This window comes from Giraffa tippelskirchi, chromosome 1 (genome assembly GCF_054371585.1).
Source record: "Giraffa tippelskirchi isolate mGirTip1 chromosome 1, T2T-mGirTip1v1.2.pri, whole genome shotgun sequence".
NCBI lineage: Eukaryota > Metazoa > Chordata > Mammalia > Artiodactyla > Giraffidae > Giraffa > Giraffa tippelskirchi.
This window is the reverse complement of record NC_137275.1, coordinates 218,240,210-218,265,401: the sequence shown is the minus strand read 5'-3', so window position 1 is coordinate 218,265,401 and position 25,192 is coordinate 218,240,210. Positions and strand designations below refer to the sequence as shown.

The 25,192-nt window shown below is 45.1% G+C and overlaps 2 protein-coding genes across 4 annotated transcripts in view; one reads left to right on the top strand and one right to left on the bottom strand.

The window, feature by feature from the left end:
* TMEM268 (transmembrane protein 268) overlaps positions 1 to 25,192 on the bottom strand; it is a 358,336-nt gene that overhangs the window by 175,062 nt on the left and 158,082 nt on the right. The gene's annotated exons all lie outside the window — the stretch shown is intronic.
* On the top strand, positions 1,017 to 24,005 carry TNFSF15 (TNF superfamily member 15). Its single transcript, XM_081575382.1, has 5 exons — positions 1,017 to 1,074; positions 1,416 to 1,672; positions 17,658 to 17,700; positions 18,655 to 18,702; positions 22,262 to 24,005. Exons 2-5 carry the CDS (start codon positions 1,448 to 1,450, stop codon positions 22,714 to 22,716), a joined length of 771 nt encoding a protein of 256 aa, XP_081431508.1. The 5' UTR covers positions 1,017 to 1,074; positions 1,416 to 1,447; the 3' UTR covers positions 22,717 to 24,005.

The following is a 25,192-nucleotide window of genomic DNA, read 5'->3' as shown; positions in this document are numbered from 1 at the left end:
GGAACCACAGCTCGGAAAATAACGAGAGAAAAGCTGGACGTTGAGGAGAGATGCGGTGGGTAGGTCTTGCAAGGTTTTCCCAAGTAGCCTGAAGGGTTTCAGCTGTGATAAAGCAGAAGTAGCCACTGAATGGAGGCAGTAGTCAGACTGGTTTCCACCATAGGCCGCAGGACACCCTTACGTCTTCCTCTTTCTGTAACCTGTCTTTTTGTAGGGCCCTCTCTTCTTCTCTAGTGCCACCCTCCCTAAGTTTCACGGTCTTGTTCCAACACCACCTCTTTCTCCAGGAAGCCTCTGCAATCCGTACCTGGAAGGGATGACTTACTCTGGGTAGAACGGGTGTGGGTGTCCGTGGACGTGCACTGTAATGTAATGGTTAGGAGTCTCTGGGACCAGCCTGCCCCGGTGCCAAGCCTGCTTCTATCGCTTATTCTCTACACTTTCATTTCCTTATCTGTCAGGTGGGAATAGCAACATTTATACACCAAAAGGTCATCTCAGGATGGAACAATTTCATTGATACATTTCACTCACTCAGAAGAGCGACTGGCACAAAGCCAGCGTTTAATCAGTGTTAGCCTTTGTAACATGTGATGGCCCCCAGGCACGCCCAGCTTGGGCTCAGTCAACTTTGGACTCATCAGAGGGTGTCCTCCCCGTATAGACAGTCACCTCTATTACCTCATACTCTTTCCTCAGACAAACACAGGTTGGTCAACACAAGCTAAAAATACACTTTCCTTTCACAGGCAACCCTGTGAAAGAAGCTTAAAACACGATTTGGAAGAACTAGATCCTCTTCCTAGCTCCTGTGTCTTAATCCCTGGCTGACCTAGGGCAGTGCCTTCTCATTTCAGAACATCAGTCATCCCATCTGTGCAATGGAAATAAGCTCCTAGGAGACCTAAAAAAGCAGAGGGCTTGGCAGCACTTTGCAAAGTGGTGATGCAAACGTGATTTCCATCTGCCAGTCCGCAAGCCACAGGGCACACCTCCCCGTCCTCACTTTCACTTCCGGAAGACGCACACTCCCAGACTGGCACGCGGGCAGCCGTCCAGCAGCCAAGGGAGCAGGTAAGTTTTCATTGGCTCCACCCACTGACTTGATGAATCCTTTTTCTCCTCCTCCAGGGACTTTCCTAACTTCCTTCTGTGGATGAAGGAAGGAGCACATGAGCACTCGTATATAAATATGCTTGGGAAAGCTTTCTTCTTCTTCTCCTTCTCTTTTTTTTTTTCCTTAAACCAAACTTGGTTTCTGTTGTAGGCGGTGCATTCCCTAGCAGGGTGGGGTGGGGCCAAGTGTGTTGTGAAAAGGGGAGGGGGGGGCGGGCAAGGGGAGGAGTAGGCAGTGATTAATTCATCCACTGTGAGAGCTGGGCTTCTATTTAATGGGGGGTCTCTCTGCCCCGAAGGCATTGGAGGCAACTCGAGGAGCAGCAGGAGCATGGCAGAGGGTCTGGGGCTGGGCTTCAGGGAAACAGCCAGCGTGGAAATGCTGCCGGAGGATGGCGGTTGCAGGCCCGAGGCCAGGGCTGGGCTGGCGTCCAAGCGGAGCAGTGCATACTGGCCTCTGACCTGCTGCCTGGTGTCGATCCCCATCCTGGCCGGACTCACCACCTACCTGCTCGTCGGCCAGCTCCGGGCCCAAGGAGAGGCCTGTGAGCTCCAGGTAAGCGAGACTTCTCGGTGACCTGGGGGGCCACAGACCTCCAGAGGCCACCTGGCCACTACTGCAGCTCTGGACAGAGCTCCGTGATCCATCACAGCGCTTGCTTCCAAAGGCAGAGGAGAAGAAGCATGTGAGAGGTGGAGAAGTCCAAACTGGTTTTTATTCGTAACATTTCCAGGGTATGAATTGTGCCTTTGGATGTTTATTTTGGAAAGAACTTCAAGCCACATATTTAGATACTTATAATGTACTGATAATTTGGGAATATTCTTTATCTTTAAAAAAAGCTAAATTATGGGGGAAAAAAGTGCAGAACTAATACATAGTTGTTGAAAACAGATAGAGAATATAGATAAGGGGGAAAAGATAATTATCATTACCCATAATGCATGGAGGTGACTATGATTAACATTTTGGGGTATATAACCTCATATTTTTTAATAAAATGGGATTATTTTGAGTCTCCTAATATACTGTGATTTTATTTATTGTTAGTAAATCCACAGCAGCATGACGACATAGATGGTTGTATTATATTGCTGTATATGTATGTGCTATAATTTATTTAATCAACCCCCTTTCTTGGGTTTGGAAATACTCTTTATCAAAGCTCAAAAGAGAACCTCCTACCTGTTCATTTATCTCTCGTCTTGGTCGGGGTGCAGTGTCAGGGAGCTTAGTCAAACAAAGAATATTGGGTCTAGGAAAACAATGATGCAATGGATGGAGGGTGCTGACAGGTGATGGGGGAAAATAGTTCCAGACTAGCAACTGCAAAAACCTCAAAGTCTGAAGGATGTGTCATTCGAGCAATACTCTTTTAGAAAAAAAAACTCCCCTGCATAATCTGTGATAAGTTATTTAACTTCAGTCCAAAGTATTCAATTCCAGAGGGGAAAACAGGTTTTTCAGTTGGTTTAACTGGAAACCTGTTCTCTAAGCGCTGCTGGTGACTTCAAAGCAGAGACATGGTGAATCAGTCATGGTTAGTGTGTAACTCTCACCGCCCATCAGGGTCAGCATAGATTGAGACCCTGAGACTGACAGAGGCTGAGATTCAGACACCAGCATCCATGGCCACATGCCATCATTCAGGAAAGGTAGAAATAGGCAGACAACCAGAAATGCTGCTCATAATTACAGGAGAACAGGAGGGCATGGGGGATCCAGCTGTGACCCCCTAGACCACCGTGGGGCTGGTTTCTACAAAGTCAAACTGTAGGGTCCAGTCAACCTTCTGGACTCTGTCCCTCTTTAGCTAGAAAGAGTCAGGTGTTCTTGAATGAGGCACCAAGTGCTTTCCAACCTGAGCTCTCCTTGGTTCTGATGGAAAACCCTGTCTCTGCCCCAAACGACTGCCCAAGCTGTGTTGATCTAAAAGTCCATCAGGTGGGGTGCTGTGGTCCCACAGGGACCAGTGATGTACCCAGTCAGGAAGAGAGTTTGAGGCACAAGCTGGCACTAGACAGGAAGCCCTGTGAGTGAAGGAACCACGTGCCTGCCCTACTGTAGGCACTCAAGAGATGCAGAAGTTAATATTCCATTCTGTCACTGCTAAATCAATCTCCCTGGAGAGTGAACATGCGGGGACTTTTGGAGCTGTGGTTTGGTCAGGCTATACAACTTCTTGGTCAGAAGAAAGAGAAAGGGAAATGAGGTTAAGGCTGGGGAGCATGCAGGAATTGGAGTCCTGAAAAGAAACACCAGCCCTATTCAAAGAAGAGACTTAAATAAGAATGTTTAAAGAGTTTAAAAGGGGTTCAAAGAAAGGTCAATTTGCTAAAACGCAGACGGATTAATGGGAACCGCAGAGCTGACAGCATCCTGGTGTTACCAACAGTATAAAGCTGGTCACCGCCTCTTGATCTTAAGGCAAACAGAGGGAGGCATTTTAAAAGAACCCAAGGAGACCTAACTTGTAGGAGGAGGGCCTGTCTGGAGGGGCAGCAGGGAGGCAACAGAAAGCGGGCAAGGAAAACTCTAACCAGTGTCTGGTACCAGCCTCTCATCCCACTGGGCGGACTCTACTGGAAGCTGGGTTCAATAGAGCGAGGGAGGCAGTCTGCCAGGAGGACAGACTCGCCAGGCACAGGACAGAGAGTGGACCCAGAGAGGCTAACAGACAATAACCAGCTCAGAGGAGATGGAAGACAGTGGGATTCAAGAAGGAAAATCAATTTACCAGGAAAAGCTGGGGTAGACATCACAATGAAATGTCAGGGTTCTTAACCGCCTGACTTTGAACCCCAGCTCAGTAGCTTCCAGTCGTGTACATAAGCATGAGGCTTCTTTGTGTGCCCGTTTCTCTTTCTACCAAAAGGGATACTAATGACAGCAAAAGGTACTCTGACAGCACTAATAAAGCATGTGCAGGTGCAGTTTACCTGTGGGCAATGTGGGGAGAGCTACAAGAATATGGTAAGAGGACTGGACAGCACCGGTTGTCACATAGCGACTTCATCCCAACTTCCTGTAATTGGAGTAACCATCTATGGTAGCTGATTGGCTTTCTCCAGAGGAAAAGCCAACTTCTAATTTCTCTATGATAGAAGAGAGTTTTGCAACTCGGAGCAAAGTGCCCACCTAAATTAGGTACCTACCTTTGCACTGAAACTGGGAGGTGGGGGCATTATCTTTCCTGATGTTCCCATTTCAGAGAGATGCTCCCAGCTCCAGGGAGGGGGCGGGAAGAAAAGACCTATGTGGTCTTTGAAAGAGTTTCTACACATTCCAAAGCAAAGAGAAAGCACTTTTGAGTTTTCTAACATAAATACTCGAAGAAAGAGGAAGGGAAAGAAATTTCCCTTATTTTGAACAAGGGGAACAAAGCCTCTTATTTTTCCTTTGCACTTGTCCTTATGACCTAGATGCCACAGTTAGTAAGACCTAGATCCACATCTCAAACCCAGATCTGTCTCCCTCAGAGCCTGAAACATTCCACAAGCCCTGCAGATACAAAGCTCCACTATGATCTGCCCCAGAGGCACCCAGGGGCAAATAACCACCTTCCCCATCCTCCCCTCCACGGGCCTCCCCTCTGTGTCCCAGTCCTTGCCTCCTCCTCCTCGTCACCACCCCCACCCAGCCCCACAACCACCATCTTCTGCCCACAGCCTTCAATGAGACCCACGGAACCTGAGCTTGTTTAAGGAATGATTTTTCAGGCCCAGGCAAATCAATGCTAACACAAGAAAAATTAAGAGAGGAGGGTCACCCAGGCCTTCAGATACATTCACAGGCCTGAAGAGCTGGCTGAGCAGCAGAGGGTAAGCTGATGATAACATGGTAAAGACAATAGTGATGACATGCTATGAGCTCCCACCTCACATGAGTAGTGAGAGCTCACAAACATGACCCCATTGGATGTTCATACCAACCCAGAGAGGCAGTGACATGGGGAACAGAGGCATTTGGCAGACAGAGAACTTGGAGAGAGAGCATCAGCGGAGCACCCAAGGTCACAGACTAGAGGGATGGAGCAAAGTCTCAGAGCTGGCAAATCCAGGGTCCCTTGGTTTCTCTGTTACCTCCCCTCCTCCACCCCCACATCCACAATCAAGCTTTCAACCAACAAAAGCACTTTCCATTTGCCCCTTTTCGTGGATGAGAGAGGGGATCACCCTCGTGTATCGGGGAGTTGAGGAGGATAGGGAATAGGAGAACTCTGCAATGAGAAATCCTGTAAAGAGAAGCCTAACCTTGACTCTCCCCATGGGAACCACAGTGATTCTTGGGGACCTTTCCACTGCACTGTGTCATGGCCCCACTGCCTCTGGCCCCTCAGCCCCTCAGACTCCCCAGGTCCCCTCAGGGCTCCGGTGCTCTTCCGCTCCAGGTCCTCACCCGGCCTCTTTCCCCGGTGAGGGTTGCACTAAGGGACTTGCTCATTCCACCCATGTAACAACCGTAGGCGGCCAGCATCCCTGCAGATCTTTTCTAATCTACTTTGGAAGGGAGCTGAGGCTCGAGAAGAGGAAAGGAAGAGAGTGAGCAAAGCGCAGAAGCTCCTCACGCTTCAGTTTTCCCATCACACCCACCCCACAGAAGAGCCGTGAGGATTCTAAGGAACCTCCATAAAGCCCCTCCAAAGTACTTCGCCATCTAGGCACTGTTGGGTGTCTGTCCCTTCCTTTCCCTTCAGTGGCACTTCAGAGATTTACAGAAATTAGAAGATGGAAATACCCTTTAGTCCAAGGGTCAACAGCTATGACCCATGGGCCAAATCTCACCCACTGTGTTTTGTGGAAACACAGCCACACCCATTCACTGACACAATGAACATTTTCACACTGGACACATTACACACTGGACATTTTCATACTAACAGCAGAGTTAAGCATTTGTGACAGGGCCTGTGGTCTGCAGAGTTAATATTTACTATGTGGCCCTTTCCAGAAGTGTTTGCTGACCCTTCATCTAGTCTAATGTCCTTGTTTTACAGTTGAGGAAACCAAGAATCAGAGAAGGGAAGGAAAAGTCCAGGGTCACAGAGCAGGTCAGAGCCAGGCCTAGAATTAGATCCTATGTCTGTGTTTGCTTGGCCTCACTCTACCAGAAAACAGGACCCATTCCTTTCTTGCTGGGTCCCTAGACTAGACTTTGGAAAAGCAACAGCAACTTGTGAGTAGCCATCCAGGTTTTCCTTAGCAGTGACAAAAACGGTTACCAGCACTGTTAAAAAAGAAAATACTTTAAACTGGACTCTTCCTTCAGGGAATGTGTTAGGAAAGATTCAGTGTGACAAACATATTATCCAGTAAGTTGCAGAGAAGAAATAAAAATTAGATTTGAGAAGGTTGGGCTAACTGCCTTTAGATGAAGTGATCATAAATATAGCATCAATTAAATATACCATGGTCCTTTCATGCAATGGAAAACTAAAATGAAGCATCTCTGTATGAAAGAGTGGGAATTTCTTGAAGATATATGTTAGGTGAAAAAAACCAAAGTACATAATAGCATATAGAATGTGAAATGCTTCATTTTCTGAAAAAATAATGCATATTAATATATATGAATGTGTCTATGAATGCATAGACTATCTCAAGGAAGAGGATCAAACAGACCGATAACTCTGTTAGTATCCAAGTGGGGAAACTGGGTGGCTAGGTAACAAAGGAAATAGGGAGATATTTTTGAACCCATAACCTTTTGGAGAAAATATATTTGTTACCTATACAGAGAAAAAAGAAAAAAATAGACACAGTGAAGCATTTTAGACTCTTGAAGAATGCTAGATATATTTGCATTGTGGAAAAACCATGAGTCAAAAGTTCAAACCCTATTTGAATTCTGGCTTAGCCACTTCTTAGCTATGTCACCTAATCTTCCTGGGCCTCGGGTTTTTAATGTATGAAATAGGGATAATTAGAAATAAAATACTTAAAGTATCTGGCAGGGGGTGGAGTATTAGCAATTGTAGCAACTACGCTCTGGGAACTTCCCGAAGCTCATTGAAATTACGTCACAGAGGACAATTTCACCAGTGTTCCTGGAATCTGCCATCAGCAGTCCAGAGAGCAGGTTCTGGCACTGGAAGGCTTTTCTTGATCTCTGATATTTGCAGAGTTCCAAAGAATAGCAAGGAGAGATAAGAAAGCCTTCCTCAGCAATCAATGCAAAGAAATAGAGGAAAACAACAGACTGGGAAAGACTAGAGATCTCTTCAAGAAAATTAGAGATACCAAAGGAACATTTCATGCAAAGATAGGCTCGATAAAGGACAGAAATGGTATGGACCTAACAGAAGCAGAAAATATTAAGAAGAGGTGGCAAGAATACACAGAAGAACTGTACAAAAAAGATCTTCATGACCCAGATAATCACGATGGTGTGATCACTCACCTAGAGCCAGACATCCTGGAATGTGAAGTCAAGTGGGCCTTAGAAAGCATCACTACGAACAAAGCTAGTGGAGGTGATGGAATTCCAGTTGAGCTATTCCACATCCTCAAAGATGATGCTGTGAAAGTGCTGCACTCGATATGCCAGCAAATCTGGAAAACTCAGCAGTGGCCACAGGACTGGAAGAGGTCAGTTTGCATTCCAATCCCAAAGAAAGGCAATGCCAAAGAATGCTCAAACTACCGCACAATTGCACTCATCTCACATGCTAGTAAAGTAATGCTCGAAATTCTCCAAGCCAGGCTTCAGCAATACATGAACCATGAACTTCCAGATGTTCAAGCTGGATTTAGAAAAGGCAGAGGAACCAGAGATCAAATTGCCAATATCCGCTGGATCATCAAAAAAGCAACCGAGTTCCAGAAAAACATCTATTTCTGGTTTATTGACTATGCCAAAGCCTTTGACTGTGTGGATCACAATAAACTGTGGAAAATTCTTAAAGAGATGGGAATACCAGACCATCTGACCTGTCTCTTGAGAAACCTGTATGCAGGTCAGGAAGCAACAGTTCGAACTGGACATGGAACAACAGACTGGTTCCAAATAGGAAAAGGAGTACGTCAAGGCTATATATTGTCACCCTGTTCATTTAACTTATATGCAGAGTACATCATGAGAAACGCTGGGCTGGAAGAAACACAAGCTGGAATCAAGATTGCCGGGAGAAATATCAATAACCTCAGATATGCGGATGACACCACCCTTATGGCAGAGAGTGAAGAAGAACTAAAGAGCCTCTTGATGAGAGTGAAAGAGGAGAGTGAAAAAGTTGGCTTAAAGCTCAATGTTCAGAAAACTAACATCATGGCATCTGGTCCCATCACTTCATAGGAAATAGATGGGGAAACAGTGGAAACAGTGTCAGACTTTATCTTTTGGGCTCCAAAATCACTGCTGATGGTGATTGCAGCCATGAAATTAAAAGACGCTTACTCCTTGGAAAGAAGGTTATGGCCAACCTAGATAGTATATTTAAAAGCAGAGACATTACTTTGCCAACAAAAGTCCATCTAGTCAAGGCTATGGTTTTTCCAGTGGTCATGTATGGATGTGAGAGTTGGACAGTGAAGAAAGCTGAGCGCCGCAGAATTGATGCTTTTGAACTGTGGTGTTGGAGAAGACTCTTAAGAGTCCCTTGGACTGCAAGGACATCCAATCAATCCATCTTAAAGGAGATCAATCCTGGGTGTTCGTTGGAAGGACTGATGTTGAAGCTGAAACGCCAATACTTTGGCCACCTCATGCGAAGGGTTGACTCATTGGAAAAGACCCTAATGCTGGGTAGGATTGGGAGCAGGAGGAGAAGGGGACAACAGAGGATGAGATGGTTGGATGGCATCACTGACTCAATGGACATGGGTATGGGTAGACTCTGGGAGTTGGTGATGGATAGAGAGGCCTGGCGTGCTGCAATTCATGGGGTTGCAAAGAGTCGGACACGACTGAGCAACTGAACTGAACTGAACTGATATTTGTGAGCCATCTTCATACCTCCTTCTCCACCCTGGTCTTGCCCTCTTCACCCACACTCCAATCCATCCTTTCCCAGCTGCTCTTGAACACGGCCCGAGCGTTCTTTTGGCCTTTAGTGGCGGTCCACATCCCCGACTCTGGCCCACAGGTACCCGGAGACTAGGCCTTCGTCCTCCCTCCAGCACAGAGTCTGGGCTCCAGGCATAGCTGAATGCACCACACCGGCTCAGCCCACACCCAGCACAGATCCACAGATCGGGCACTCAGCACTGTGTGATGAAGAGTCAGCAACGCTACGAGAGGCACGGCTTCCCAGGGCTGCACCCTCGCCAGCTTCGGTCCTTTCCTGCAGGTCCTACTTCTAGAATCATCTGCATGCACTCTCCTCACTTCTCCTTGGTCTCCTCCAATCTCAGTTCCAGCCCTTCCTGAAAATCCCTGCAAGGCTCCTGGTTCTTGTTCCCTGCACCCCTCTTTCTCTTACACATGGCCCCTGAGATGTCCTGGTTTTCCTCCAGATTAGCGCGACCCAATAGTGATGCCAGCTCAGGCTTCAGCACAATACACATTACAAGGAAAGCCAGGGCCCCTCCAGGCCACAACTGTGACCTTATTATAATTTATGGGATTCCCTTGTGACTCAAATGGTAAAGAACCCACCTGCAATGTGGGAGACCTGGGTACGATCTCTGGGTTGGGAAGATCCCATGGAGGAGGGCTTGGCAACCCACTCCAGTATTCTTGTCTGGAGAATCCCCGTGGACAAAGGAACCTGGCGGGCTATAGTCCATGGGGTCACAAAGAGTTGGACATGACTGAGAGACTAAGCACATTATAATTTATTATGTACCAGACTCCATTCTAAGCTTTTTCATATTTAGAGTTTTGAGACAAGCACATGAGGTCATGCCTATAAAGTTCTTAATGTGGGATCCGGCATATAACATGTGCAATGAATATTTATTGTTGATGCTTGGTGCATCATCTCAGTTAATCCTTGAACTCACACAACGAAGAAAGTACTGCTATTATGTCTGTTTTAGAGAAGATGAATCTGAGGCTTAGAAAATCTAAACCACACACAGAGTGATATTGGGATCAGAACCCCTTTGCATGTTCGTTCCCCTTAACCATGATGCTAGTCTGCCTCTGAGTATAAAGCCAGCAAATTATTCACTTTCTGGGGGTAGTCAGAGAGGATTTAACAATGATACCCTAGAAAATGCCTTTCACATAATAAGTGCTTAAAAATGTTACTTCCCTTTCTCCTCTGGGGACACCTAGCAGTCCCTAGCATACAGCAGGTACTCAAAAGTGTTTCCTGGATGGAGAGAAGGATGGAGGAACGCACAAGGCACCTGCCCTCCCTAAGCCTTAAACTCCCATCTATAAAACAGAGAGAGTAACACACTTTCTTCATAGCATCGTGCTGAGAATTCTGCATGATGTCCAGAAAGCTACTTACATAGGTAGATGCTCCACAGACATCGTTTCTCTGCTGAGTCCACCTTTAAGTGTTTTATTTCACTGAAGCTGTTCCCTCTGTTGGATGTAAGGATTAAGCCCCTTGGCTTGTCTAGAGGAAACATAGTTGAGAGAAATGCGCTTTGTAAACTGCAGAGCACTAAGCACTCAGTGGCTGCCTCTGCCGTAGCCTCAGGGAGTCCGGGCACACCTGGAGGAGAAGCCCAGCCCACTCCCAAGGTCAGACCAGAGGGAAAGTGCAGAGAATCCAGAGGAGGTGAGGGTGCGCTGCAGAAATGAAATGAAGGGAGGGCAACTGAGCAGGTATGTGAATTCCACACTCGCGCTGCACCTCCTGGCTAGTGACTCCATGATCCATCCACTCCCTTTTTAAAATAAACACACATCACTCAAGGCCAGCGTCCTCTTCCAGCAGAGCACAGGCAGCCCAGCGGCAGCAGCACCGTGGCTCTAAGAGGTCATCCCCCAGCCTGGTGTCCTTAACGAGGCCCCACAGCTGAAAGTAGCAACAAGCATGGGGTTTGAATGGGTGAGGCTATATCCCAATCCTTCAACTCCTGTAGACTCAGAAAGGGCAGGAGTCTAGAAGCAAACTGTGGACCAAGGAGGCCTCTCCTGCTGAGAGAAGGAGGGAGCCGTCCGGAGCGTCAAAAGAATCCAAATGTGCCACTAGTCATAAAGAGACCCAAGGGTGGCTTCTGTTTACCACTGTAGTGGTGGGGATGAAGGGAAGGTATGTGGAACCAACAACACATACCGTAAGGATTGACTGAGCCTAAAAGAAGAAGGAAAATGAATTGGCTCTCTACTCTATGCGCGTGGTCTTTCTTAGCCATCACAACAGTGCTGGGAGGAAAGAATCAGTTTGCTTTTATTGATGAGACTGTCTCATTGAGGTTATCATGCGTGTGTGCTCAGTCACGTCCAACTCTTTGCGACCCCATGGACTGTGGCCCATCAGGCTCCTCTGTCCATGGGAGTCTCCAGGCAAGAATACTGGGGTGGGTTGCCAGTTCCTCCTCCAGGGGATCTTCCTGATTCAGGGACTGAGCCCGCGTCTCCAGCATCTCCTGCATTGCAGGCAGATTCTTTACCACTGTGACCACTAGGAAATAATACAGCTGAGATTTCCATCTTTTGTTGGGCTGCAAACACCACATTCTTTGCCTTGCACCACTTGGAGTGTTGCATGTAAAGCTCCGTCCAGCGCACCTTGGAGGAGGATGAAATGAAATGGCCTTGGCATCAAACATTTCCGGATTGGGTATATCCTTGTGCAAGTACCAACAGGAAATTGCAAAAGGAAAAGGCAAGGCGACAAGCATCTGTGTATTTCTCCTAGAAGTGCTGGGAGAATGTTATGGGTCATAAAGCGTTTATGCCTTTGCAATTGTGGTATTTATGATGGTAAGAAATAGATGTCTCTTCCTGTTTATGGATTTACTATGAAGTGAGTACAGACTATGGGATAAAGGTTAAGTGGGTCATTAGTTAAAATATGCTCAAAGGATATTATGTAATCAGCTAATGTTTATGGGGCTCCTGACATGTGCCAGTCTGTACTTGGTCTAAAGGTTCAGATCCCCGGCCCTCCATGAACTCTTTGCCTTTGACTTATAAAGACGATAAACAGGTGATAACCTCTCCTGAGAGTAACTGGAGTACTAGATGAGGTGAGCACAAAAGCACTAATAGTGCCTGGCACCAAGGAGCCCTCAACTAGATCGCAGTCTCCTCCCTCCCTCCATCCTTTTTCCTTGTTGGAGGGATTCCAGAATTTCCAAAATGTCTGAAGTAATAGGTCATGGTGTGTTTGAGTTGCTGCTGCTGCTAAGTCACTTCAGTCGTGTCTGACTTTGTGCGAACCTATGAACTGCAGCCCGCCAGGTTCCTCTGTCCATGGGGTTTTCCAGGCAAGAATACTGGAGTGGGTTGCCATTTCCTTCTCCAGGGGATCTTCCCAACCCAGGGATCAAACCTGGGTCTCTTATGTCTTACCTGCATTGGCAGGTGGGTTCTTTAACACTCAGTTTCCCAGGTGGTGCAGTGATAAACAACCTGCCTGCCAATGCAGGTAAGACACAAGAGACGCTGGTTCAATCCATGGGTTGGGAAGATCCCCTGGAGGAGGGCATGGCAACCCACTCCAGTATTCTTGCCTGGAAAACCCCATGGACAGAGGAGCCTGGCAGGCTATGGTCCGCAGGATCGCAAAGAGTCGATCATGGCTGAGCGTGCACATGCTATGGAATCTATATGCACCACCCCTTCAAAAAAAAAAAAAAAGCAAGAAGGAAAAAAAATCAAATGCAAGTGAAAATTCCCTGATCTATAAGAACTATCTCCCTGGTGACTCAGATGGTAAAGAATCTTCATGCAATGCAGGAGACCCAGGATCGATCCCCGGATTGGGAAGATCCCCTGGTTGGGAAGATCCCCTGGAAGAGGAAATGAAAACCCACTCTAGTATTCTGTCCTGGAAAATTCCATAGACAGAAGAGCCTGGTGGGCTATGGTCCATGGGTTCCCAGAGAATCTCAAGTGACTGAGCAACTAATACTTTCACTTTTACTTTTATTAACTTTCACTTTTATTAACTAACTTGATAAGAACTAAAGGGGAAAAAGCATGAGTTTGCTTTGCTTGCGCTAATAAATACCAAAGTAGCAAGCATCCTACTCTCCTATGAACATATATGCTTGTGGGCAGACACATTTGCATTTTCTGATTCTGATCCTGGCCAGCTTCCACAACTGTCAACAAATATTTCTAGAGCTGTGACTATGCTCCAAGCAGAGCCTGATAAAAACAACCTTCAGAGGCCTCAGTACTAAATGATTACAGCTATCCACTTCTGCCTAATCAATGTCAGTAAGTGGCTTACTGTCTTCCAACCCTGACTCCTCTTTATCACTTCTGGTTATTCTTGGGTACCAAGGAGATGATGGCTCCTAAGTTTTAGAATACGTGCAAAGTTTTGGATTTCTAAGTTGTAAAATTCTGGCTAAAGTCATTGAAACTGAATCTTACTCCATCTTCTATGCTGCCTGTCATTCTGGTGCCTGAGCATCAATTGGATAATCCAGTGGGAAAGCCAGGCACTGTCTGAGGTGCTAGGAATGTAGGGGTGAGCAAGCCAGACCAAGTCTTGCTAGAGAGAGAAAAGCAATAAGCCCACAAATAAGCAACAACACTTGAGGGAGTGATAAATGCTCTTAAGGAGAAATAAAACTTGTATCCTTGTTCTCAGCCAGTGATTTGAGAAGGCATTTAAGGGGAAATAAATCACATTTCTTGGGGGTGCTCTTGGATTCCGTATCTATTCAGATTTGTGAGCTAATGTTGCAGTAACCAGCATTTCTCAGGAGCCATCATCTCCTTGGTACCCCAGAATAACCAGAAGTGATAAAGAGGAGTCAGGGTTGGAAGACAGTAAGCCACTTACTGACATTTTTTCTAAGCAACCACCTTGAGAGCAGCAGGCATTGAGCCAGGACACGTGCATAAACCTTGCCTCGAAAACTTTCTGTTTCATCCTCTCAAATCTTCTGTTTATTCATTCCTGCTTCTCATCATAGTCATCTTCCTTCCACTATAGAGTGATTGTTAAGAGAAAAAGTGGACTTTCCTGGTGTTACTGTGCATAAGAATCCTCCTACCAATGCCAGGGACACAGGTTCAATCCCTGATGCAGGAAGACTCCACATGTCATGGAGCAACTAAGTCCACGGGCCACAACCACGAGCATGCGCTCTAGAGCCCAGGAGTTGCAGCGACTGAGCCTGTGTGTCCTAGAGCCTGTGCTCCTCAGCAAGAGAAGCCCCCGCAATGAGAAGCCCACACACCACAACACAGAAAAGCCCCCGCTGGCCACAACTAGAGAAAGCCTGTGTGCAGCGACGAAGACTCAGTACAACCAAAAATAAAAATAGATAAATCATTGTTTAAAGAAAGAGAGAGAAATAGCAGTGGAAGGCTTTAGATGCTGTTCTTGGAAAGAGAGTCCCAGCTGACGTTCTTCCTGGGGACTCTTGGAATGCTTTGTTCTTCAAACCTGCCAACTGGAAGGCGCTATCACAGCCTCCAGATGTTTGGTAGTATGCTGGGTGGGCCACTTCAAACCCACACACATCCATCCGTATATGAAAATAAAACGTGTGCCCAAGTTACAGAAATCCAGCAGAGCAAATGGGGAACTGTGTTCACTCCCAAATTCATGCTAAAGACAATGGGACTCTGAGCCAAAAGAAATGCTCCAGACTCTTAGCTGAGGGTCTGCTTAGACAAAAATAAGCAGGGTGTTCACAAAGATCTCTCAGCGGGGAACTAAATGAAGTAGAAGGCCAACCAGGGAAGGTACCGTTTCCTACACGAGGGGATGCAACCAGGCTACCCAGTTCTCTCTGAAAACTCACCTTCAGTTTTCTACTTTGCCAAGGGATCAAGTCCTTTATCAGCTCTGTCAATAACAAGTAAGGAAACAGGCCACAGAGTAAGCTCATTTCTAGGCTGCTTCCCTACCTCCCAAGCTAATCAAAGTTATTCATTCTGGATAAGTTGTCATGTTGATTGGGTTTAAGTGTTCAAAGACAATTGTGCTCATGGGGCTATGCTAAAAGCAAATAATGTGTTCATTCGGCAGCAGAAATCCCAGTTTCCCAACTGCTCCCGTGCTCTGTTGAGACTCTTCACTCTTGTACAAGCTTCTGGCCTTGTCTAAAATGGTCATTATCTTTATTACCTGCCTAATACCCGTAAGACTCAGTTCAAGGGTAATTCCCCCTGATTCCCCCACTTCTGGGCCAAGTTCCTGTTTTCTGGACTCCGTGTTTCCCCCACTGCCATAGTGCTTGGAACCTCTAGCACTTACCCATCCACCTCAGCAGATGAGGAACTTGCCCAGAAGTTAGAAGGAATGGCTGAGGACTTAGGATTCTAGAGTCAGTTGGCCTGGGCTAAAGCCCTGCTCCTCCACTTTCCAGGTATAAGACACTGGGAAGCTTTCTCAGTGTCCCCAGACCTAATTTTCAATAGGAGGATATAGATAGGATCCACTGCAGAGACTCATTGCCAGGACGAAGGAGATAATGCATATAAAGGGCTTAGCACCCAGCACAGTGCCGCTCCTCAGTGAATAAGTAAGGCTGCATTTACCGCCTTTTTCAGCTCTCTTAAATCATTCACTTCGTTGCCTCCCATGACTGGCGTAGAGAGAACTTGCCTCTGCTCTTGCTCAGTCGCTTCAGTCGTGTCCGACTCTTTGCAACCCCGTGAACTGTAGCCCACCAGGCTCCTCTGTCCATGGGAGTCTCCAGGCAAGAATAGTGGAGTAGGTTTCCATGCCCTCCTCCAGGGGATCTTCCTGATGCAGAGATCAAACCTGTGTCTCATATGTCTCCTGCACTGCAGGTGGATTCTTTACTGCTGAGCCACCAGGGAAGCCAAAGAGAACATGGAAAGGGATAAATAGTGGATAACAAGACTGGGATGGCAGCTGGGACTTTAATTCCAACAAAAGTATTTAGCGCTGTGTCTGAAAGGTTATAGGGAGCCACTGAAGGCTTAGGAACAGAGTTGTGTCTCAAAGTGATGCTTCAGAAAAGGTCCTTTGAAGGCAGGTTAAGAGATGGGTTCAAGAAAAGAAGGAACCAGGTGGAGGAAGACCTGTTAGGAGGCTGTGGGAAGGATCCAGGAGAGCAGTGCGCTGAAACCTGGAGTGGAGGATGAATGACAAAATTTTCAAAATAAAAACAGTACTTTAGTTTGTGGAAGAAGAAAGAGGCAAATTTCAGGCTTGGTAACTGAAGAGAAGCAGTAGTGGTGCCATCAACAGAACTAGGAAGTGGAGAAAAGGGTGCTGGAAAGGGGAGAAAGCCATAGACAATTCAGGGGGGCTTCCAGTAGAAGTTAGGCAACATGTCTTGGGAGTAACCCAAGCCTGGTGGTCTGGGCTCTAACAAGATCACTGTTATCACAGAACTACTCAGACCTAGACCCACCAACAACACAGTTACATCCATAAGACCACATATGCATATGCAGAGAATCCATACATACAACATGTGTAGACACACAGATGCAAAAACACACTGACTTACACCCTCTCCCACTGATGAAACTGTCTTCTCTCTTACTCACAGTTTCTCATTCACAAGCACACACACACATACACCCATGAATTTTAAAATGTAAAATTGATCAAGTGTTCGTGGTTACACTATGATCAGTGGTCACATGGACTATGTAGTTACAAGAACCAAATCAGAAGACTCTGAGCTGAGTCAAAATTGTAGCAGAGAAGAGAACATTGGATAATGTAAGACAGTGATCTTATTCCTAAACTAAGAACTTAGTTTTGCTCCTGAGTTAGTATGCCAGTCTTATGAGTGGTGGTTCTTCATTTCCTAGGCCTTCTCCGCACTGACTCATACATTTTCTTCATCTCTGACCCAGGAGTTATCTGTTGCTGGAGATGTTATTATTTCCATTTTTCAAATGAAAATGCCAAAGCTCGGAGTGGAAGTATCTTGCTCAAGATTATACTGTTAATAAATAGCAGAACCAGGATTCAAATCCAGTCTGTTTACCCCCCAAAGCAGTTACTCTTTAACTACCCTTTGGTATCTGAAATGGCTTACAAACTACAGTTGCAAGAATGAAAAAGTCTTCATATATTACAAAGCAATAAGGCAGAATTGTGGAGGGTGATGATGAGAGAGTATAGTCATTTATTTTTCAGTCACATTTTTTGCAATAGTTCCAACTGTTAAATTGTGCTGAAGAAAAGAAAATAAAGCAAGTGTGGCTATTTGTTCAAATAATAGAAGCAACAATAAGATGTCAGAGTGCCCTAGAATGGAGCAGGAAAAGCTCTCAGGACAAAATTTTAAAGTTGAGCTTCAGGGACAAGCCTAGGAGAGAGAACGGTCATTGGGGTGCTGGAAGAGAAAAGGAGAGAGCTTGGGTGCAAGACTTCCATCAACCCAATATTCTCATGCCCATTTCCCTTATCTCTGAGTACCAAGGCTGGGTAGCAGCAGCATTTTAACTGTGCTCGTGATATGGGCAGTGGGTCAAAAGGACCACAGATGATCTGAATCGTGTCTTTCTTTCCCAATAGACTCCAAAAGAACAGGAGATTGGACCTTCACATCAGCGAGCTTGTAAGTCTGTTTGTATTTTATGCCTTTTCTTGTGGGGTGCAAGATCGTTTCTTGTGGGGTGCAAGAACGTTTCTTGTGGGGTGCAAGAACGTTTCTTGTGGTTCTGATATGTGAGAAGTTCAGATGCAGACTCAGAGAAAAAGTGAGGCTTCTCCTCAGTCACTAGGAGGGCAGAATGGTGCCATGGCCAACTGTATGGCCTGTGGAGTTGACTGTCTTTAAACAAATAATTTCACCTTCCTCAGTCTCAGTTTACTTACCTACAAAAATGGTGATAATAGTATCGACCTCCCAAGGTTAGTGTGGATTAAGTTAATTCCTGGAAAGGTATTTTTGCAATACCTAGCACATCAAATGTATGCAATAATTTTTCCTTTTATCATCAATAACATCATCTTTATTACTACAGTTAGAACACACTTATCCAGTGTAATCATCTCTGAGAACTGACAGGGAAACAGAGGTCCAGAGAAGGAAGGGGATTTGCCAAGGTCACACAGCTACAGAGCAGTCTCCAACTAGTTCTGTTAGAACGTTCAGATGGCTCAGAGGATACAGCTGAAGGGACAATGGAGAAGGCCAATCAGCTCCCACAGAACTGACAGAAGCAAAGGAAAGGCAAGATGAGCTTTGCTGAATACCAACCATGTGCCAGCAATCATTTTGAGCACTCATCATCCATGGTAGGAATTGATGTGCCCATCTTAGGTATGAGTAAACAGAGTTTCGGGTTGGATAACGTGGCCAAAGTCATGGGGTCAAGGTTCATTTGTGTTCAAGATTATTTCTTCTGAGGCTGCCCTGCCCCTGGCGGGGGAAGGGGAGTGGACCTGAACCAAGCTGGAGGAGAGGAATGTTTCTCTCACGGTTACAGGCACCATGCAACTCCCCAAATGCTGTCTTCACTCCACTCACCCTCCCACTCATACAAGCAATTTTCTCCTTTCCTTACAGACCCACATCCTGGAGCTGACAGGGATAAGCCAAGGGCACACCTGACAGGTAATTCTTCCGAGTGTGTTTTCGAAGAGACTATGGGTCATGGACCTGAGATTCCTTCCAGTGTTTGCCAAAACTCAAGTGTGTAGCTTTCAACTGGAAACCACACCCTTTGGTAACAAGACTCCTCTCAGTCAAGGGTTTTCAGATTTCTACCTCCCTTGAAGGGTCGAAAGCCCCTTTGTTTCTTGGGCATTTTCTTTCAGGTTCTATCAGCTCTCTTCCTTTTCTATCATTTTTCCCTTCATTCTCACACTTGGTCATTCAGAAATCACTTTCCTCAGACTCAGAGATTCACATGATTATAAATCTAGTCAAAGATGAATGCTCCTGAGTTGCCAATTTATTGAGTACATCTGCGCTCTATTCAAGATGAAGTTATTGGACATTTACAGTCAGATAGGTATTTCTAAAGAACTGTCACTGATGTGAAAAGATTAAGAGCAATCTCTTAGCATCACCAGTTAGTCAGATTCCCAAGTTTAGTGTCGACATTCCTGACTCCTTGTGTCTGGAGTCACACATACTTCTAAGACTCCAGAGACGAGAGCAAGACAGTGCAGAAGGATGTGTTAAAAACCCACTGAAATACTAGGGAGTTAAAAGAAACATATTCTTCTGACCTATAACAAAGTCTGCAACCCACAAAGGACTATCCTTGTGGCCTGCACTTGCCTTAGTATTTGACCAAGTGGGAACTGTGGTGAGTCCTAAGTAAGGACGAGGACCAGGGAGATGTCAGTTGCTATCACTCACCACTTACCTATGAGAATGGGAGATACTGAACAGGCTTGGCAGGAAAATCCTAGAAACCAAGTATGGAGATGCCACTCCTTTTCCTATTGAATGGGGGGAATCTATCCCAGTTTTACTGAGCTTTTAATATGTCTCAAGCACCACTGTTTTCCCTGGTGGTTCAGGTGGTAACAAATCTGCCTGCAATGCAGGAGACCCGGGTTCGATCCCTGGGTCAGGAAGATTCCCTGGAGAAGTGAATGGCAACCCACTCTAGTATTCTTGGGTGGAGAATTCCATGAACAGAGGAGCCAGGTGAGCTACAGTCCATGGGGTCTCACAGAGTCAGATACAACTGGGCGACTAACACTTTCAAAAACGAAACAGTATGGTAGACATTTTACATTCACAATCTCTTTCAAGCTGCATATTAGCCCAATGAGATGGGGAAATTGAGGCTCAGACAACTAAATCCACTTTCCCAAGTCACAGGACGAGGAAGAGTTGAGATTTCAGACTGGCTCCAACTATCTCCACTACAACATACTCGCTACTCAAACTCCTGCTTGCTGCTGTGCTGACCTAGCTAATTGCATACCAATTTAACAGAACTGACTTTGTCTAGAAAATATATGCTTTTGCTTCTAATCATCTGAAATTAAGTTTGGTTTTTTTTTTCTAATTTTTGACTGCACTCGGCATACGGGATCTTAATTCACTGACCAGGAATGGAACCCGTATCGCCTGAAGTGGAAACGTGGTGTCTTAAACACTGGACTGCCAGGGATGTCCCAGGAGATGACTGTTTTAAATCTATTGCATCACCCACAAAGAAGGAGTAGAGACTATCAGAGGTGACTGGTAAAAATGGCTGTTACAGATTTTGCAGAGAAACAACAGAGCTCTCCAGGGGCCACTCAGTGATCAGGAAAGATCACACACATTCTAAACGTGTGTCATAATTGAAAAAGAAGGCTCAGTCTAGTCAGCAATGGGAAAGACACTTTAGAAAATCCGGGAACCAGCTTTTGGTCATTTTTTACCAGGTGAGAAGTTTGCTGAACCCTTCTTTAAATATAACCTATCCCCAAACCGTGGCCAACAGTACATAATGGTTATTGCTATGGATTTCAAAAGCAGTTGTAGGAAATTAAAATGTGTTTTTATTTTTTCTGAAAAGTACCAGTTTTATTGCAGGTTATCTTATTCGAAATCAATGGTTTGAATCAATGGTTTGATTCATTTTTTTTCTGCTATAGACAAAACCTCATAAAAAGCATTCATTCATATGTTCTATATAATGTATGTGAAAATGAAAATGTTTGTTAGTCGCTCAGTTGTGTCCAACTCCTTGCAAGCCCATGGACTGTAGCCCACCAGGCTCCTCTGTCCCTGGAATTCTCCAGGCAAGAACGCTGGAGTGGGGTTGCCATTCCCTTCTCCAGGGCATCCTCCTGACCCAGGGATCAAACCCAGGTCTTCTGAATTGCAGGCAGATACTTTACTGTCTGAGCCACCATTTTAAATAATGCAAACATAAAAACATATAAAGTATATATAAAATCAAACAGGTTTATTTTTTAATCTGTCAAAATGAAAGATGTTAGCTTATTTGGGGAAAGAGAATAAATATATATAGAGTAACACTGTATCCAGCCTCATGATAAAAATGTCCACATCTCTTCCATTCATCTGCTCTTTAGAACAAGACCGTGAGGGAGCTTTGTCTCCAGTTCACAGACAGGAGACTGAGTTTCAGCGAGAAGAGCCTGCATGTTATAGGGTCAGGATTAGAACAGGGCCTAGGTGGCCCAGAGTCCCGGTCTCTTTCACTCCTCAGGTCTGTGGTATTTTGGCTTACACCTTGGCCCTTTTGATGTGGGAGAAGCATTTGCAAAATCTTCTGGATCGCTGGTGTTCTGTATGCTACTTTTTCATTAATTACTGCCTGTGTTTCATGTGGCTTTGGAATAGGCGTTGGAAGGGAGTAATAGGGAACGTGACTCTCTCTGACATCTCCTCTCTCAGTAGCAGAGCATTTCTGAAACCCAAAGGCTAGTAAAACTGAATGTAGTTTAGAGGATGTTCCTAATACACATCATCTCTTAATCCTTTCCACTGGTATTATCTCCTTTTCCTTTTCGTTGTTTTTTTTTTTTTAATGTTGTTGTTCTTTTTTTGTTGTTTTTAAGGAAAAGTACATCAAAAAACAAATCATCTTTAATAAATACTTTACACAAAAGGATTATTGCAAAGTTGGGAGGTCGAGGAAGGAACAGACTATTGCAAATGGAAAGACCTCAAACCATAAAGTCTGCAAGTGTCTCAAGAGTTAGGCTGAAGGGTTTTCCTTTTATAGAGGGGAGTACACGCAGCTAAAAAGAACAAAATAAGGGGAAGTGGGATGGAAGGTTGGCTTGATCAGCTCAGTGAATGCTTTATCCTGAGGCCAGCATATTTTCAGGAGGCTGGCTCAGGTTGAGGGTGGACAGAATTTCAGGTGCCTGGAGCAAGGAGATTAGGAGATTTTTTTTAACCTTCATTGGTTCCCAAGATCAGAGAGTTCAGAAAAAATTCAAATTTATCAAACAGCAAAACTCAAGTCCAGAGAGGCAAAGTGATTTGCTTGAGGCCACCTGCCTAAGATGCTACTCTCTGAGCAGAAGTGTATGTTCATTCACACATCCTCTATTCATTCCTTCTCAAGGAGACTGTTAGCTGTTTGTTTTATCCAATCTCTTTACTCTTTGAAAATGATGTAAGGTTCTTTTTAGCAAACTCCTTGCGTTCTGACACAAGTAATGAAACCACCTTCTTGTCTTTGCAGTTGTGAGACAGACTCCCATGCAGCCCTTGAAAAATCACTTCCCAGCTCTGCACTGGGAACATGAACTTGGCTTGGCCTTCACCAAGAACCGGATGAATTATACCAACAAATTCCTGGTGATCCCAGAGTCGGGAGACTACTTTGTTTACTCCCAGGTGACATTCCGGGGGACCACATCCGAGTGTGGTGAAATCAGCCAAGGGAGGCGACCAAACAAGCCAGATTCCATCATCGTGGTCATCACCAAGGTAACAGACAGCTACCCCGAACCAACCCAGCTCCTAATGGGGACCAAGTCAGTGTGTGAAATTGGCAGCAACTGGTTCCAACCCATCTACCTAGGGGCCATGTTCTCCTTGAATGAAGGGGACAAGCTGATGGTGAATGTCAGCGATATCTCTTTGGTGGATTACACAAAAGAAGATAAAACCTTCTTTGGAGCCTTCTTGCTATAGTGCTAAGGCAGATGTCATTGTATGGAGGTCCTCTGCTTCTTACGTCCTAATTTTCCTCACTCGCAATTATAACCAGGAGGCTTTGTTGGAGCATTGATAGAGACAGAGATTAAGAAATTTAGGGGCCAAAAATTCATACTTTATGTACCTTACTGATGAGAATACTAATCAGAAAAAGGCAGAAGAGAGCAGACCTATTATCACAGCTGCTTGGAAGAGCGGTGAGTTTCTAAACATTAAAACACTGATCACCAAATGAATGGAACATTTCCATGCCTGGCTCCTATGCATTTGTCAAGAGAGGGCCCAGGTACTGTCCAACTTTATTATGTATGCAGCATTTGCTTCAGTTCAGGAAACTTAAAAACAAAATCCAAAGCCCCAGAAACAGTCCAAACACTTCAGAGGCAAAATCCTTCATCAGTTCCCCCAAACACATACTTTCATGCCGTACCAGAAAAAAAAAGAAAAAATAACTGATATTTCTTATAAATGTTCCTCAAAAAAAGGACTTTATTTTCATGCCATCTATGCCAAGTGAGAAAAACCACCTTTCTCTTTATTATGTACGTGTGCATCAAAACAAGCAACTGTGAGTTCCACATGCATATTAAAAATACAATAGCACCCATTCAGCACAGTGTTCTTGAGTACCTTTTATGTGTGTGCTATCTTAAACCACAACACACTATGAAGAACGAGACAGACTCTACCCAAATGTAGATGAATGCCTGGCTCCTGGTCAAATACCACCCAACATATTTCAAGGTCTAATTCCAACTCCTGACAAATATCACCGGATACTGTTAAACGTAAGATTTCTGAAGCTCTCCTCACTTATATAAGACAACCAGCTGATTAGGCCACTCAAGAAACTTGAAGACAGAGTTCCAGCAAACAGACCAACCATATAACAAAGTTGACTGATCCCAAGAAACGATGGACTTATTCCCTGGAGGGAAAATGCCAATCACCAAATCTGGAGATGTTAACTGAGATCTGCTTTGAGGTTTGACTCACTTTATAGGCAGAGTGTTATATGGGTACTTTGAAAATATTCAAAAGGATTTAAATGTGGAATTGGCACATCATCCCAGCCAAGGCGTCTTTCCTGAAGAAGAGGCAGAACATTGAGAAGGTCCTTCCTGTGTTTCTATGAGTTCATACCCTCTATGATCCTCAAATCTGTATGATTTTCCTGCACTCATATGTCAAAGGTTGGAGGGACATTCTTGTTCTCTTAGCCTCTGTTGATTTGTCTGTAAAGGAGGAATCCACCGATTTGTTTTCCAGGATCAAATGAGCTCATGGGGATGAAACATGTTAGCTTTGAGCATTCTGTGAAGTCCGCGAGTGTGTCAGTGTGACGTGGGGAGTGGTCTCCAGCACCTTGGCCTTTGTTATAGATGTTCACTATTGTGAGAGACCTCACGGATGGGTCTGAAAGCAAACTTGGCAATGACATCACTCTTACTTGGGCTTCCCTGGTGGCTAAGCTGATCAAGAATCCGCCTGCAATGCAGATCTGGGTTCGATCCCTGGGTTGGTAAGATCCCTTGGAGAAGGGAACAGCTGCCCACTCCAGTGTTCTGGCCTGGAGAATTCCATGGACTATTCCATGGGGTCACAGAGAGTCAGAAACAACTGAGCAACTTTCACTTCACTTGACTCTTACTCTTCTTACCGCAGAGGCAGATGTGTGATGGGGTTCCTGAACACCATGACTGGTGTAGCAGTACTTGAGCAACACTTGTTGAGCTATAAGTAAATAAAAATTAATTTCTAATTTCTTAGTTGGGAGGTTAAGGCTCTGAAGCCCTCAGTTTCTCCAGTCAGCAAAGGGCTCAGCACGAGCAAAGAGCGGGTGTGGTCCCTTCCACCTGGTTCAAAAGTGTCTTTACAAGGGAAGTGAAGCCTGAGTCCTGAAAAGAGGTGGGCAGGCAGCAGATGGCCTGGGGAAAGGGCATCTCAGTCAGAGGAATTACCCTTTACTTAAAACAGAAAGGAAAGGTTTCTCAGTAACTACAAAAGCAGCTTGATGAGAGGATGTTCCCTCCGCCAACTCCTAGAACAATAGCTATTTGCAATTCAAGAATGTTTTTATCAATGACTCCAGCCTGGCTCCAGATCAGAACTAACATTAACATCCTGTTAAGGAAAAAAATGCTCTGTCTGCATCTGCATGTGAGCACCAAGCAAGTTGGGATGTGGAAAAGGATTTTCATAGAGGTGCCCAGAGTGGCCTGCTCACTTTCCCCTCCTCTGAAAAGAACCCCTTACCAAGGGCCTTCAAACCTTCCCTTTGTTCCATAGGGAATCTGGTGAATTTGGAAGTTTATCTGAAAAATAGGAATTTCCTACTCTCCTAAAAGATTTGAGGCTTTGGAAAAATCCCTACCACATATTTGTTTTGCTCTTGATTATTGAAGATTGTATTTTGCTCAAGTTTTCATTGCTGAAACGAAATGTTAACTTC

Bases quoted from the DNA above. Each gene is read 5' to 3' on its own strand.
- TNFSF15 (XM_081575382.1), top strand. From the start codon at position 1,448: ATGGCAGAGGGTCTGGGGCTGGGCTTCAGGGAAACAGCCAGCGTGGAA. The intron at 1,673-17,657 runs GTAAGCGAGACT...CTTTCCCAATAG, and splicing joins GAGAGGCCTGTGAGCTCCAG to ACTCCAAAAGAACAGGAGAT. The intron at 18,703-22,261 runs GTAATTCTTCCG...TTGTCTTTGCAG, and splicing joins GCCAAGGGCACACCTGACAG to TTGTGAGACAGACTCCCATG.